The sequence below is a fragment of the Delphinus delphis genome, chromosome 1 (assembly GCF_949987515.2).
Source record: "Delphinus delphis chromosome 1, mDelDel1.2, whole genome shotgun sequence".
NCBI lineage: Eukaryota > Metazoa > Chordata > Mammalia > Artiodactyla > Delphinidae > Delphinus > Delphinus delphis.
Window position 1 is genome coordinate 99,512,112 of NC_082683.1, and position 14,748 is coordinate 99,526,859.

The 14,748-nt window shown below is 38.5% G+C and overlaps 1 protein-coding gene and 1 pseudogene across 5 annotated transcripts in view; both read right to left on the reverse strand.

Moving 5' to 3' along the window:
• The window catches only part of PHTF1 (putative homeodomain transcription factor 1), a 71,219-nt gene that overhangs the window by 6,507 nt on the left and 49,964 nt on the right, over nucleotides 1-14,748 (reverse strand). For 4 of the 5 annotated variants that reach the window (XR_009521520.1, XR_009521519.1, XR_009521521.1 and 1 more), the window contains 4 exons: nucleotides 6,069-6,224; nucleotides 5,003-5,098; nucleotides 4,185-4,310; nucleotides 3,449-3,645 (listed from right to left, as the gene is read on the reverse strand). Coding sequence is in view for 1 of the 5 variants with exons in the window: in XM_060027525.1 (XP_059883508.1) it covers nucleotides 3,625-3,645; nucleotides 4,185-4,310; nucleotides 5,003-5,098; nucleotides 6,069-6,224 (399 nt within the window). In the remaining 4 variants the exon portion in view is untranslated. Of the gene's footprint in view, nucleotides 1-403; nucleotides 3,646-4,184; nucleotides 4,311-5,002; nucleotides 5,099-6,068; nucleotides 6,225-14,748 lie in introns of those variants that run through there. The other variant, XM_060027525.1, reaches the window with a different exon arrangement.
• On the reverse strand, nucleotides 7,367-8,850 carry LOC132422073 (glycine cleavage system H protein, mitochondrial-like; annotated as a pseudogene).

Below are 14,748 nucleotides of genomic sequence, written 5' to 3' on the forward strand. Positions count from 1 at the left end.
CTGAGTTGAGGTGAGAGTTAAGAATCTGGGGCGGCCAGGACAGCTAGAATTGGCAGGCCGAGTACCAGAGAGAAGACAGCTGCAGAGAGAGGAGAGCACAGCTGCACGGAGAGGAGAGAGCTCCAAAAATGTGCAGAGGTTTCCTTTCAAGTTTTCAGGTATTGATGAGCACAAGGAAATACTCAACCAAGAAGAACCACCAAGAAGAACCACCAAGAAGAAGCAGGGAAAGAACCACCAAGAAGAAGCAGGCCAAAAATTCCTGAGCTGGGAAGAGTTCATGTTCCCACAGTTAAACTGGAAAAACCTGATCATGAACAGGGTTACCAGGTAGACTCAGGAGGATTTTGCTTCAGTTGTGGAGAAAAGTAGCACCAGAGTAAAGGCTGCTCTGGCCCACCTAACAAAGCTTAAAAGCAAGCCTTGAAATGATCAAACTATTTTCAAGTATCTTGACTGCATTCCAAAACAAAGCTCAAGAATATTTAAAAGAATACACACACACACGAAGACCCAACACCCAACAATGTAAAATTCACATCCATTAAGAAATTACTAGGCATGTAAAGAAGCAGGAAAGTATGACCCAAAATGAGGAGAAAAATAAATCAACAAAAACAAACCCCCAAATAACACAGACGATGGCTGTTATAATGTTCTTATTTACTATTTCTATTATAAATATTATGAAAACAAGATAGAGAAAAGAAACAGCACGTTAAAGAGAGACATGAGGATACAAAAAACTGAAAAAGCAATATCAAAATTCTGTAGACAAAATACATTGGGTAGGATTAACAGCAAATTAGTGCAGAAGAACAGGTTAGTGAACTTGAGGCACAGCAATAGAAATAGTCGTGCCAGTCTTCTGTCTTTAATAGAAATTAAAAACAGAAGACTGGGACAATGTACAGAACATCAGTAAGGTGTGGGACAACTTCAAGCAGCCTAATTAACATGTGGAGTCTCAGGAGGTGGGAGGCTGGGGTATAGAAAACTTATTTTAAGAAATAACAGTCAAAATTTTTCCAAATTTGATGCAAACTAAAAATCCAGAGACCCAGTAAGTGCAACAAATCCCAAGCACACACACAAATAATGAAGACAACTACACCAATGCACATTATAACTAAATAGCACAAATTCACTGAAAAAGGTAAAAACCTTAAAAGCAGCCAGAGTTTAAAAAAAAATAATAATACAGAAGAACGAAGATGACAATGACAGTAGACTTCTTGTCAGAAGCAAGGCAATCCAGGAGGCAGTAGAGCAGCAACATCTTTAAAACTAGAATTTTATGCCCAGAAAAAACATCTTTCAAACATAAAGATTCAAAAATCTTTCTCAACAAGGTAGGCCTATACACCTTGCTAAAAAGATTTTGGATTTTTACCTTCAAAGTAATACTAAGCCATTAATAGATTCTAAACGATGAGACTGAGACTTGCATTTCAGAAAAGACACATTAGCTTTTGAGATGAATAGGTGGGCATGGGGGAGAGGGGCAGAAAAGCAGAATCTTGTTCAAAAACAAAGGATGTTGACTTAGATGAGGGTGGTGAAAGTGGGGATGGAGAAGAAAGGACTGATTAGAAAAATATCTAGAAGATAATTACTCACAGACTTGATGACTGGATGTGAAGTATGAGAAAGGCAAGAGTGAAAAATGATTCCCAAGTTTCCGACATGAGCAACTACCCATACAGTTAATTTTACCCACCTGAAAAATCATTTAAACCAATTATACACCATCAAAACTATAACCGAAACAACTCACAGGAGTAAGCTATTCTGAATGCTGCATTTACGCTAAAGATTCACTGTGTAAAAAATTCAAATAAAAATAGAACAGTGGTTTTTTTTTGTAACAGAAAAAGATAAAGCTTTCTTCATCCGAAATCTGCACTGAGCAGCTCAATCCTGGATTTGAGATAGCTGCTATTGTCCCTTATGGAAAACAGTTAAAGCATGATTTCTATGAGCCATCTGCTGAGATACCGAAGTGCCTTTACAGATCAGTTCCTTCCAAAGGTAAATCACTATAATGGGGTTTTACTTTTTAAAAAGAATTGTAACTCTCACGCAGTATTTGGAATGGCTGCAAATTTTTGGTAATCCACTTCTAGTTCAGCAATCTTGCCCCCTAGGTTTCTATCTTCACAGTTAGGAATCTATCAGCAAAAGATTTTTAAAGGGTTTTAAACAGTAATTACAAATGTTTATGGTGGATTTATTAAGGGCGATGTACTTTATGCTATGTTAAGTACCTTACCTGATAATCTCATTTAACCTTAACAACACTATTAGGTAGTTATTATCCTTATTAAGCAGGTAAAGAAATTGAGATGCAAAAATGTTAAGTAACTTGCCTTAGACTACGAAGCTAATAAGTAGCAGAGCCAAGGATATGAATCCAGAAAGGTCTGACCTCAATTCCTGGACTTAAGAAATTCATCTTTAAACCTCAAAAATCTTCCTGCATATTAGGATATGTGTAAATGATACACTGATTTTGCATGTACATACTTCACATGTAATAACTAAGTTTCCTAATTATTTCCATTTAAAAATTCACAAAATTTTGTCATTAAAATGTGGGCTTTCAATTTGCCTCGAGAGATTCTTCAAAGTGGGTAACTTAATGAGCAGGAATTAAATGTAGACTATTAGAGTTTTCATTAACATATGTATACGCATGTATGTGCAATAGGGGATACTGATAAGAGAATCCAAATCATCAGTGGCATAGCTTGGCTCAGTACAGACACCGAGGACATGAGATTATACTGAGGGTTAAATACACTGAGTCTCACAACAGATAAACTATGAACGCTTCACTTAGTAGTGTGATGGGAAACATAGCTCAGATGATTTAAATGGAAAACATGTTTTATGGTGGACACGGATGAGTGTGCATAGACTTAAATTTCTCATGCTGGATTACATGCCATATTACATGCATGACTCTTTCACCAACAACTATACAGTTATTAGGATTAACTTCAAAATTATAAACTAAGTAAAATTTTCTCCATAGTTTAACAGAAAATCACAGTTTAAAAGGTTATTTTTTTCTTTCAACAACAACAAAAAAGCCTAGAAACTGAAATTCTCCAATAAAGTTCTTTTATTCAGGCTCAACCTAAAATAGTTAAAACTTGATCTCTCTTTGCTAGAGAAATGAAATCTCCAATTCTATAGACTGTAATAGAAAAGTACTGAATTTGCATATTTCCAATAAAGGATTTTGCTTCATGCTTTGGGCATCTGCCATAGTTACCCGAAAGACTATTTCCAATAAATATAACTGTCACAGCACTGAAATGCCCAGAATAAATTTCCTAACTTAAAAAGTTGTCCTTAACTTACTATAACACAACAGTCTTCAGTCTTCTGACTACTCATACTATTTGAAAACCATGAAAATACAGGTGTTTAGCATGCACACCCAGTTGGAAAGGCTCTGTTCCTCTGAAAACACCATTCGTTAGATTAGGTAGAGCTGAGGGCACCTCTCCGTGTGAACAAGCAGGTGGGTGTCTCATGGGTTTGCAGTCATCTCTCTCCTTAATGGGTTAAGCACTGATGCCAGCAAGGGGAGAAAGTCCGGGCACATGACTCAGCTTATGACTTAATTTTCCACAGCTAAGAAAAGAAAATCACCAAAATAGTTAGTTTTATGACAAATAGGTGGGGTTGATAGGTACACTTACATGTAAACCAAGAACCGTTTACATAAGAAAAAAGTACCAGCTGTGACAACAGCAACCATAGAACGTCATAGAGAAAAAACCGTTAACAATTTCCAGGATCAAAAAAGATATACTGCAGTTCACGGGTTTTTGGTTTTCATTCATTCTGCCTCTGTACATTTCCCTAGATCAGAGGCCAACCCAGCCCACGCTATTAAATTGACATGAGATTCAAACTTGATTTTTGTGTTCCATTCAAGAGCACGATCTATTGTACTTGCATAAAATGAAAAAACCTAAGCTGAATGTCTATTTCAAATGTCTATTTCTCTACCTCAAGAGTTATTTCCATGCCAGTCCCTCCCTCCCTCCTTCCACCCTCCCTGTCTCGCTCTCTCTCTCACACACACACACAGTGGGAAGAACAAAGATTACTATATACAATAAGTTTTAAGACCAAGGCAGATGCTACAGAGTGATAATCACACTTACTCTTATATTAAATCCTAGAAGATCACTTATAACACCTGAGACAGCAGAAAGGATAACTACTCGTGTGATATTGTAGATCAAGGGATTCATTGTCAGTCCATAGAGTCTAAATGGTGTGTCCAGCTCCTACAAAAACATGAAAGAACTGAGATGAAATACATGGTTTCTTAATAGCCACCAGTGATTTCTCGACTGTTTTTTTCAGTCTTGGGAGAGGATGATTGCTTAAAACCTCTTCCCTTAATGTCCAATAGCTACCTTCAAAAAACCTGCAATGAGGGTAAGCGGGGGAGGGATAAATTTGGAATTTGGGATTAACAGATACAGACTATTGTATATAAAATGAACAACAAGGACCTACTGTATTGTACAGGGAACTATGTTCAATATCTTGTAATAACCTATAATGGAAAAGAATCTGAATATATATATCACTTTGCAGTACACCAGAAACATTGTAAATCAACTATACTTCAATTAAAAATAATAATTTTAAAATTAAAAATTAATTAATTAATTAATTAATGCCTGTAATGGACTCTCACCTACTTTTCCACTAGCTAAGTTTTTAAAGGTGGATTCAAGCAATATGCTATTTGTTATTTTTTAATGTAATTTTAAAATGTGACAGACATCAGCAATCACTAGAACTTGGGTAGTAAGTTGGGAAGCTTTTTCTCATAGAGTCATTAACCCCAAACTATCAAGTTGGTAGTTTGAATCTACACAGCATCTATCTGTTACTAGGGTCCTCTCCAAGAAGTACAGCATTGATTTAATTAAATGGTAGTAAAAATGTATCACAGGGTATTACTTACTTTCAACAACTTGGTGGATAGCTTTAAAACATTGTTTACTAGAGTAAGCTGTTCTTTCTTATTCGGCTTTTTTTCCATTTTAAGATATAAATTAATCTAAGGGCAGGAATAGAGATTAGGGCAAATGTCATGGAAAAGATAGATATATATATTGCATTCAACATGGCAGATTTTGAGGTCAATGTTTTCAAGTAAAATAAATTTCAAAATTCCAGTAGCTATTTCTTCAGAGCACATATGCCACCTACCCAAAACCCCATCCCTAATCAGTCACATATGGCAAAGAAAAGCTATTTAGTGAAGAAAAAATAACAATGAAGCAATTTATCAAAACAATGCAAACTTTTATATTAATTATAGCAATTAAAATGTAAACTCCTTGAGTTCAAAAACTATATCTTATTCATCTTGGTATCCCCCAAATAATCTAACATCCTCATTAAACATTCATGGAATGGAAAAAGATCGCTGCTTTCAATTTACTAATCCCTTGTTTTTCCCCTTATGGTAAGAATTCTCCACTATAATTCTAAGGCCAAAAAAAAAAAAATCTAATGATATTAGGTATTTTTATTTAAAACTTATGGATAAACATGAAATTAAAAACAAAAAAACCAACTCTATACTACTCTGTATTTATAAGAAACATTTCTCAATTGTAATACCTACTCACATACTAAAGAGCAAGTATTTTCCAAACACTGAATGTATTCAGCGTTTGACTGATAGAGAAGAAAGTCAAGAAGCTTATTAAACATCCTTAAATGACAGGTACTCTAAAGATCTAATACTGGACACAGAATATGAGATTAAAAGCACGCTCCATTACCACCAAAAAAAATAATTTTTATACTATGAAGTAGCACCCAATCCTGGGAGCAGGTGGGAAAGATAATATCCTCATTTTATAAAGAGGAAGCAATTATATAGTTGCAAAGTGACTTGTAAGGTGTAAGGTCATATAGCTAGAAAGTGACAGAATCTAGACTCAACCCTGAATCTTCTGCAGAAATCTTATTATACCATCTCTAACCACTGAATCAAACTGTCAAGGACCAATCAATACCTGTTCAGTAAGTAATATTGAGACATTGCTGTATTTCTTATTGGTTTCAGACCCCAGTGAGGCTAAGCGCAGTAAGAAAAGTAGTAAAGCTGATTCCCAGATCAAAAACTCCCAATTGTAAGCATCATTTAGGAAAGTTTTATGTCCCCGGAGAACCTATGAAAAGGACCAAAAAAAAGTTAAGTTTTTCACTTGTCTTAAAATCTGTAATTACTCCTTTACTCTAGAACTTTAAAAACATTTACAAGATACCAATATTTTAATACTCAAAGTAGGAGACTTTTAATACTCATAAAGTATTATCTATTCAATTAGTAATTATGTATTTCTCTAAGTTTCCTAGATTTTCTTCTTTGCATGAGAGACAGCAAGGGTCTGGAAGTAACAAGGGAAGAAAACATAATAGAATAAGGAAAGTAAGACAAATATATTTCCAAACTCTTTAACCACAAGTGTGCCCACTCACAATTATATGGTGACCATTTTTCAAAGTAGGGTTGGCCAAAAAGTTCCTTTGGTTTTTAAGTAAAAGTAAACGACACATTTTTCATTTTCACCAAGAACTTCATTGAACAACGTATTCACCCTTTTGTTCCACTACCTTCTGCCATTTTTCAGGCAACTTCATAATTCCATCTTCCCAAAACTTTTTTATCTTTTTGAGCAAAGAACTGTTCCAGGTGCCTTTTACAGTCTTGCAGGGAATTGAAAATTTTTTCCATTAAGAGAATTTTGTAAAGACCTAAATAAATGGAAATCCAAAGGTGCAATGTCTGGTGAATGTGGCGGATGAATCAGAACTTCCCAGCCAAGCTGTAACAGTTTTCGCCTGGTCATCAAAGAAACATGCAGTCTTGCGTTATCCTGATGGAAGATGATGTGTTTTCTGTTGACTAATTCTGGATGCTTTTCGTCGAGTGCTGCTTTCAGTTGGCCTAATTGGGAGCAGTATTTTTTTTTTAAGAATTTGAATATTTTATTATTAAACTGTTTCTTATTTTCCTGCAAGGCTGTTGCTTAAAAATAGCACCAGCAAACACAATATATTGCAAAATTAAGATAGTAATGTTCTTTACTGGACACTATACAACTAACAAACTTTTCTCCACTGCCATTTATTTCCAGTGGCAAGTTCATTGAGTATTTTGACCCAAATCCAGGGATGGCTGTAAGCAAGTTACAATATTATATAAGGTTAAGATAACAATGTTATCCTTGAATTGCATCATTTTTATAACTAGTTTTACCACAGATAATTTCAGGAATTCTGAGCATTATAACTGGAGACTAGCCTAAAAATCACAGGGTGTTGTGAAAAAGATGCACGTGTTTATCTGAAATCATTAGGAGGTTAAGGGGTATTTTCTTCAGGCAACATTGTTGCAAGTAGTTTCTTTTGCTAAAAGTTGCTTTTTAAAAATCTATCCACCACTAATTTAAGACAACTAGGCTAGATTAAGTTGTTTCAAACTAGTTTCTTTAGGGGTTCCATTTTCACTCCTCAATAGATTTTATGTATTTCTCATGTGCTTCTTCACTCATTAGTTCATCTAGTTCTGAAGGGTTACTGAGTGTCACCTTGATCAGCCAACCATCATCATAACAAGATCTGTTGACAAGTCCTGGATTTTCTGCTAGGGCTTCATTAATTTCAGTTACTTCTGACAGAGGAGAATAGAGTTCACTAGCAGCTTTCACCCTTTCCAAAGCACCAAATTCCTCGTTTGTTCAACTTTGTCCCAACTTCAGGCAGACTACAGTAAACAACATCTCCCAAAGCTTCCTGTGCAAAATTGCTGATTCCCACTGTTCCAACACCGTTTTCTGCTGTTACCCATTTATGTTTGTCTGAATTTACAATCCGACAGCAGAGTGGGTCCAGTGCGCAGCACCCGGACGGCACCCGCCCGCAGTCCCCAGGGCCGCGGCAGGCAGGGCGTGTTGGGCACAGGCTGCAGACCGCAGCCCGCACGCTCCACGCCACTCGCGGCGCCATGTTCTCAGGGGTGCCGGGAGCAGTATTTGTTGGAATTAATCATTTGGTTTTCTGGAAGGAGCTCATAATAGAGGACTCCCTTCCAATCCCACCATATACACAACATCACCTCCTTTGGATGAAGACCGGCCTTTGCTGTGGTTGGTGGTGGTTCATTTCGCTTGCCCCGCGATCTCTTCCATTCCTCATTATTGTACACTATCCACTTTTCATCTCCCGTCACAATATGTTTTAAAAATGGAACATTTTCGTTACGTTTAAGCAGAGAATCCCATGTGGAGATACAGTCAAGAAGATTTTTTTCGCTTTACTTACGTAAAACCCAAACATCAAAGCGATGGACATAACCCAGCCGGTGCACATGATTTTCATTGCTCAACTTGGATACTGTATGTCGGCTATCTCCTGTGTGGTATAATGTTGATTATTCTCAATTAATGTCTCGATTTGAACACTATCAACTCCAACTGGTCTACCCGACCACGGAGTAACGTCCAGAGAGAAATTTCCAGCACAAAACTTCACAAACCACTTTTGACACGTTCGATCAGTCACAGCACCTTCTCCATATACTGCACAAGTCTTTTTTGCATTTCATTTGTGGTTTTACCTTTCTTGAAATAATAAAGCATAAATGCTGAAAATGTTGCTTTCTTTCTTCAAGCGTCTTCAATATTCCATATTCAACATGGCTGCACAAAAATTCACCAGTTTTGATAAGTTTTTTTTTTTTAAATGCAGGCTGACATGACAGCTGTCACAATACAATCTAATGAAATTGTTTCAAATGAAGTTAGACAACTAAGCACTCCTAGAGCCATCTTATGGAAAAAAACTGAACAAACTTTTTGACCAACCCAATAGTAAATCTGCATTTGAATAACAGAGCCCCCTAAAACATGCGGCCCATCCCACTGGCATGACTAGAAAATCCTGAGGATCAGCTCTTTACTCCACTTTAGGATCTGAATAACAATAGCCGCAGCCACCAATTATAAAATGCCTATGATGTGTCAAGTTTTCAGGTAAAAGTTCTTGTTTTTTACAAAATTTTTTTGTTGATTGAAATGTAAAGAAGTTTACTAAAGCAAGCCCAAGGTAAAATGAGATTTATTGAAAAATATACAGACCCCTCACAGAAACTAAATGCGGGCCTTTGAAAATCAGGAAGTCAGCAGGTAGCTGCCCTCCCCATCTCCCTTCCACTAGGGCCATTCAGGCTCCCCCCTCCACTCCTCTCAGCTAATTCCACTGCCTTGCAAGACCCTCCTTTACTGCTCCCCCCAACTCTGACTTGTTTCCAATGCTACTGGCCCCAGTGATTCCTTCTGACCTTTCTTCTGCAAAGTCCACCACTGATACCTCAGGTTTTCATTTCTAATTTGCAAAAGAGGGAATATGTTTAGTTTAGTCTGGGTCAGGTATTCACCCCAGCAAGTTACTTACAACTAAGGGGTGGGGGTGGGGGGCGGCAGGGGGGAGGAAAGTAACAACTAATAGCAACCTAAAAGTGCTGAAAGTAACTGGCAACCTAGAAATCTCTACCCATTAAAAATATCCTTCAAACATGAAAGTGATAAAAGACATTTTCAAACAAACAAAAACTGAAAGAATTCATCACCAGCAGATTCTTCAAGCAGGCAGGAAATAATCCCAGAGAAAAACACAGAAATGCACAAACTAATGAAAAGTAATGGAAAGGGTAAATATGTAGGTAAATATAAATGAATAATTAACTACAAAAAGCAATAATAATTACATTTTATGGGTTTAAGATATATGTAAAATGAAAATGAAGGACATGTGTAACACAAAAGTGAATAGGTAAAAAAAAAAAAAGTGAATGGGTAAATGACATAAAGTGTTGTAAGGTCCTAGCATGGTAAATTAATAATTTTATTAGACTGTAATAAGCTAAGGATGTATGTTGTAATCTCTGGGGTCAACAGTAGTAAATATATATATAAAGTTAACAGAGAGGATTAAATGAAATATTTTAACATATTTGATTAATAAAAGATGGCCAAAAAAAAAGAGAAAAAGGAAAATTAACAAATGAACCAAATAGGAACCAAATAGTATTTGTAGTTATAGTAATTAAGTTTTAACTGAGTCAGACATTCCAAATCACTAAAACTGGGAGGCTGGATTAAGAAACAAGCAAACAGGAGCAGGACTGGAGACAACATAATGGAGTAGAAGGACCTTGAGCTCACCTCCTCTCACAAGCACATCAAAATCACAACTAACTGCTGAACAACCATCAGTAAAAAAGACTGGAAGCTACCAAAAAAAAAATATTCTACATTCAAAGACATAAATAAGAAACCACAGTGAGATGGTAGGAGGGGTGCACTCGTAATATAATCAAATCCCATACAGCCTGGGTGGGTGACCCACAAACTGGAGAATAATTATATCACAGAAATTCTCCCCAAGGAATGAGAGCTCTGAGCCCCACACCAGGTTCCCCAGCCTAGGGGTCTGGCACTGGGAGGAGGAGCCCCAGAGCATTTGGCTTTGAAGGCCAGTGGGGCTTGATTGTAGGAGCTCCACAGGACTGGGGAAAACAGAGACTTCACTCTTGGAGGGCATATACAAGGTCGTTGTGCACTGGGACTGAGGGCAAAAGCAGTGACTTCATAGGAGCCTGGGCCAGACCTCCCTGCTGGTCTTGGAGGGTCTCCTGGGAAGGCAGGGGGCAGCTGTGGCTCTCTCTAGGATCATAAAAGCTGGTGGCTGACACACTGAGGAGTGTTCATTGATGTGAACTCTGGCTGGAGGTAGACATCTCGCTTGGGATCTTGGCACCAAGGCCTGGCCCCACCCAACGGCCTGTAGGCTCCAGTGCTGGGATGCCTCAGGCCAAACAACCAAGAGGGCAGGAACACAGCCCCACCCATCAGCAGACAGGTTGCCTAAAGACTTCCTGAGCCCACAGCCACCTCCAGACATGCCCCTTGACATGGCCCTGCCCACCAGAGGGCCAGCACCCAGCTCCACTCACCAGTGGGCAGGCACTGGCCCCTCCCACCAGGAAGCCTGGACAAGCCTCTAGACCAGCCTCACCCACCAGGGGGAAGACACTAGAAGCAAGAAAACTGCAATCCCACAGCCTGTGGAACTAACTCCAAAAACACAGGTCAGAACCCACCCTGGGAATGGTCCCTGGCCCTTAGGTAACAAGATGGGAGTGTACTGTTGGGACACATAGGACATCCCCTACAGAGGACCACTTCTCCAAGGTCAAGAAATGTTAACTATTCTACTACATACGTAAGAAAACAAATAGAAATTTAAACAAAATGAGACAGCAAAGGAATATGTTCCAGACAAAGAAACAAGATAAAACTCCAGAAGAACAACTAAGTAAACTGGAGATAGGTAATCTACCTGAGAAAGAGTTCAAAGTAATGATTGTAAAGATGATCCAAGAGCTCAGGAAAAGAATGGATGCACAGAGCAAGAAGTTATTAGCAAAGAGTTAGAAAATATAAAGAACAACCAAACAGAGTTGAAGAATGCAATAACTGAAATGAAAAATACACTAGAAGGAATCAATAGCAGAATAAATGAGGCAGAAGAACAAATCAGTGAACTGGAAGACAGAGTAGTGGAAATCACTGATGTGGAACAGGATAAAGAAAAAAGAATGAAAAGAAATGAACACAGGTTAAGAGACCTCTGGGACAATGTCAAATGCACCAACATTTGCATTATAGGGGTCCCAGAAGGAGAAGAGGGAGAGAAAGGGCCTAAGAAAATATTTGAAGAGATAATAGCTGAACACTTCCCTAACATGGGAAAGGAAACAGTCACCCAAGTCCAGGAAGCATAGAGAATCCCATATAGGATTAACTCAAGGAGGAACAGACTGAGACACATAGTCATCAAACTGACAAAAATTAAAGACAGAGAAAATATGAAAACAACAAGGGAAAAGCAACAAATAACATACAAGGGAATCCCCATTAGGTTATCAGTTGATTTTTCAGCAGAAACTCTGCAGGCCAGAAGGGAGTGGCATAATATATTTAAAGTGATGAAGGGGAAAAACCTACAACCAAGAATACTATACTCAGCAAGGCTCTAGTTCATATTTGATAGAGAAATCAAAAGCTTTACAGACAGGCAAAAGCTAAGAGAATTCTGCACTACCAAACCAGCTTTACAACAGATGCTAAAGGAACTTCTCCAAATGGAAAAGAAAAGACCACAACTAAAAATAAGAAAAGTGTGAAATGAAAAGCTCACCAGTAAAGGCAAACATATAGTAAAGGTACAAAATCATCCACATACAAATATAACATCAAAACTAGTAATTGTGAGAGGAGGAGAGAGAGTATAAACGCAGGATATTTAAAATGCATTTGACGGCTTCCCTGGTGGCACAGTGGTTAAGAATCCCCCTGCCAATGCAATGGGCATGGGTTCGAGCCCTGGTCTGGGACGATCCCACATGCCACAGAGCAACTAAGCCCGTGCACCACAACTACTGAGCCTGTGCTCTAGAACCCATGAGCCACAACTACTGAGCCCATGTGCCACAGCTACTGAAGCCCGCATGCCTAGGCCTGTGCTCTGCAACAAGAGAAGCCACTGCAATGAGAAGCCCATGCACCACAACGAAAAGTAGCCCCCGCTCGCCACAACTAGAGAAAAGCCCGCGTGCAATGAAGACCAACACAGCCAAGAAAAATTAAAGTTAAAAATAAATAAATAAAATGTATTTGAAATTAAGAGATCAGCAACTTAAAACAATCTTGTATATATATATAGGCTGCTATACCAAAACTCATGGTAACCACAAACCAAAAATCCATAATAGATATACACACAAAAAAGGAAAAGGAATCCCAACACAACACTAAAGATAGTCATCAAATCACAAGAGAAGAGAACAAAAGAGGAAAGGTAAAAAAAATGACCTACAAAAACAAATCCAAAACAATTAACAAAATGGCAATAAGAACATACGTTATCGATAATTGCTTTAAATGTAAACAGATTAAATACTCCACCAAAAGACACAGACTGGCTGAATGAATACAAAAGAAGACCTGTACATATATTTTCTACAAGAGACCCACTTCAGATCTAGAGGCACATACAGACTGAAAGTGAGGGGATGGAAAAATGTATTCCAGGTTAGAACTACCTCCCCAGAGATCAGGCAAGGGTAAGGGAGGGCTTGGCTGCTGTTTTTAAACGCAGCATTTTTTGTTCCCTTTCTAGAAACCAGCTGCAGCGTTAGGTCAGAGCACATTAAAATGAGCCACTTCTGAACCAACAGCGCCAGGCCCCAGGCCTGCTGTGAAGGCCCCAGCAAACGTCAGGGCTTGGTCCGTGTGATGTTCCTTCCCATGCTTGTCCAAGTGGTGCTCTGCCTCAGAGTTGAGGCAAGAGAGGCATCAGGACACCTCACATTCGGTCACCTGGCAGAGATCAGCAATTCCTGGGCTCAGTGAGGAGGTTTGCCATGTGTCTGACAGGGTCTTGGTGCTCTGTCTAACACTGGGTGTCAGGCCTGAACCTCTGAGGTGGGAGAGCTGAGTTAAGGACATTGGACCACCAGAGACCTCCGGGCCTCATGTAATATCAAAAGGCAAAAGCTCTCCCAGAGATCTCCATCTCAATGCTAAGACCCAACTCCACTCAACAACCAGCAAGATACAGTGCTGGACACCCTGTGCCAAACAACTAGCAAGACAGGAACACAAACCCACCCATTAGCACAGAGGCTGTCTAAAATCATAATAAGGTCACAGACACCCCAAAACACACTACCGGATGTGGTCCTGCCCATTAGAAAGACAAGATCCAACCTCATCCACCAGAACACAGGAACCAGTCCCCTCCACCAGGAAGCCTACACAACCCACTGTACCAACCTTAGCCACTGGGGACAGACACCAAAAACAACGGGAACTACAAACCTGCAGCCTGCAAAATGGAGACCCAAAACACAGTAAGTTAAGCAAAATGAGAAGATAGAGAAATACACAGCAGATGAAGGAGAAAGATAAAAACCCACCAGACCAAACAAATGAAGAGGAAATAGGCAGTCTACCTGAAAAAGAATTCAGAGTAATGATAATAAAGATGATACAAAATCATGGAAATAGAATGGAGAAAATGCAAGAAACGTTTAACAAGGACCTAGAAGAACTAAAGAGCAAACAAACAATGATGAACAACACAATAAATGAAAGTTAAAATTCTCTAGAAGTAATCCATAGCAGAGTAACTAAGTCAGAAAAATGGATAAGTGACCTGGAGGATAAAACAGTGGAAATAACTACTGCAGAACAGAATAAAGAAAAAAGAATGAAAAGAATTGAGAACAATCTCACAGACATCTGGGAGAATGTTAAACGCACCAACATTTGAATTATAGGGGTCCCAGAAGAAGAGAAAAAGAAAGGGATTGAAAAACTAACTGAAGAGATTATAGTTGAAAACTTCCATAATATGGGAAAGGAAATAGTCAATCAAGTCCAAGAAGCAGAGATGGTCCCATACAGGATAAAACAAAGGAGAAACACGCCAAGACACATGTTAATCAAACTATTAAAAATTAAATACAAAGAAAAAAATATTTAAAGCAGCAAGGAAAAGACAACAAATAGCATACAAGGGAATCCCCATAAGGTTAACAGCTGATCCTTCAGCAGAAACTGTGCA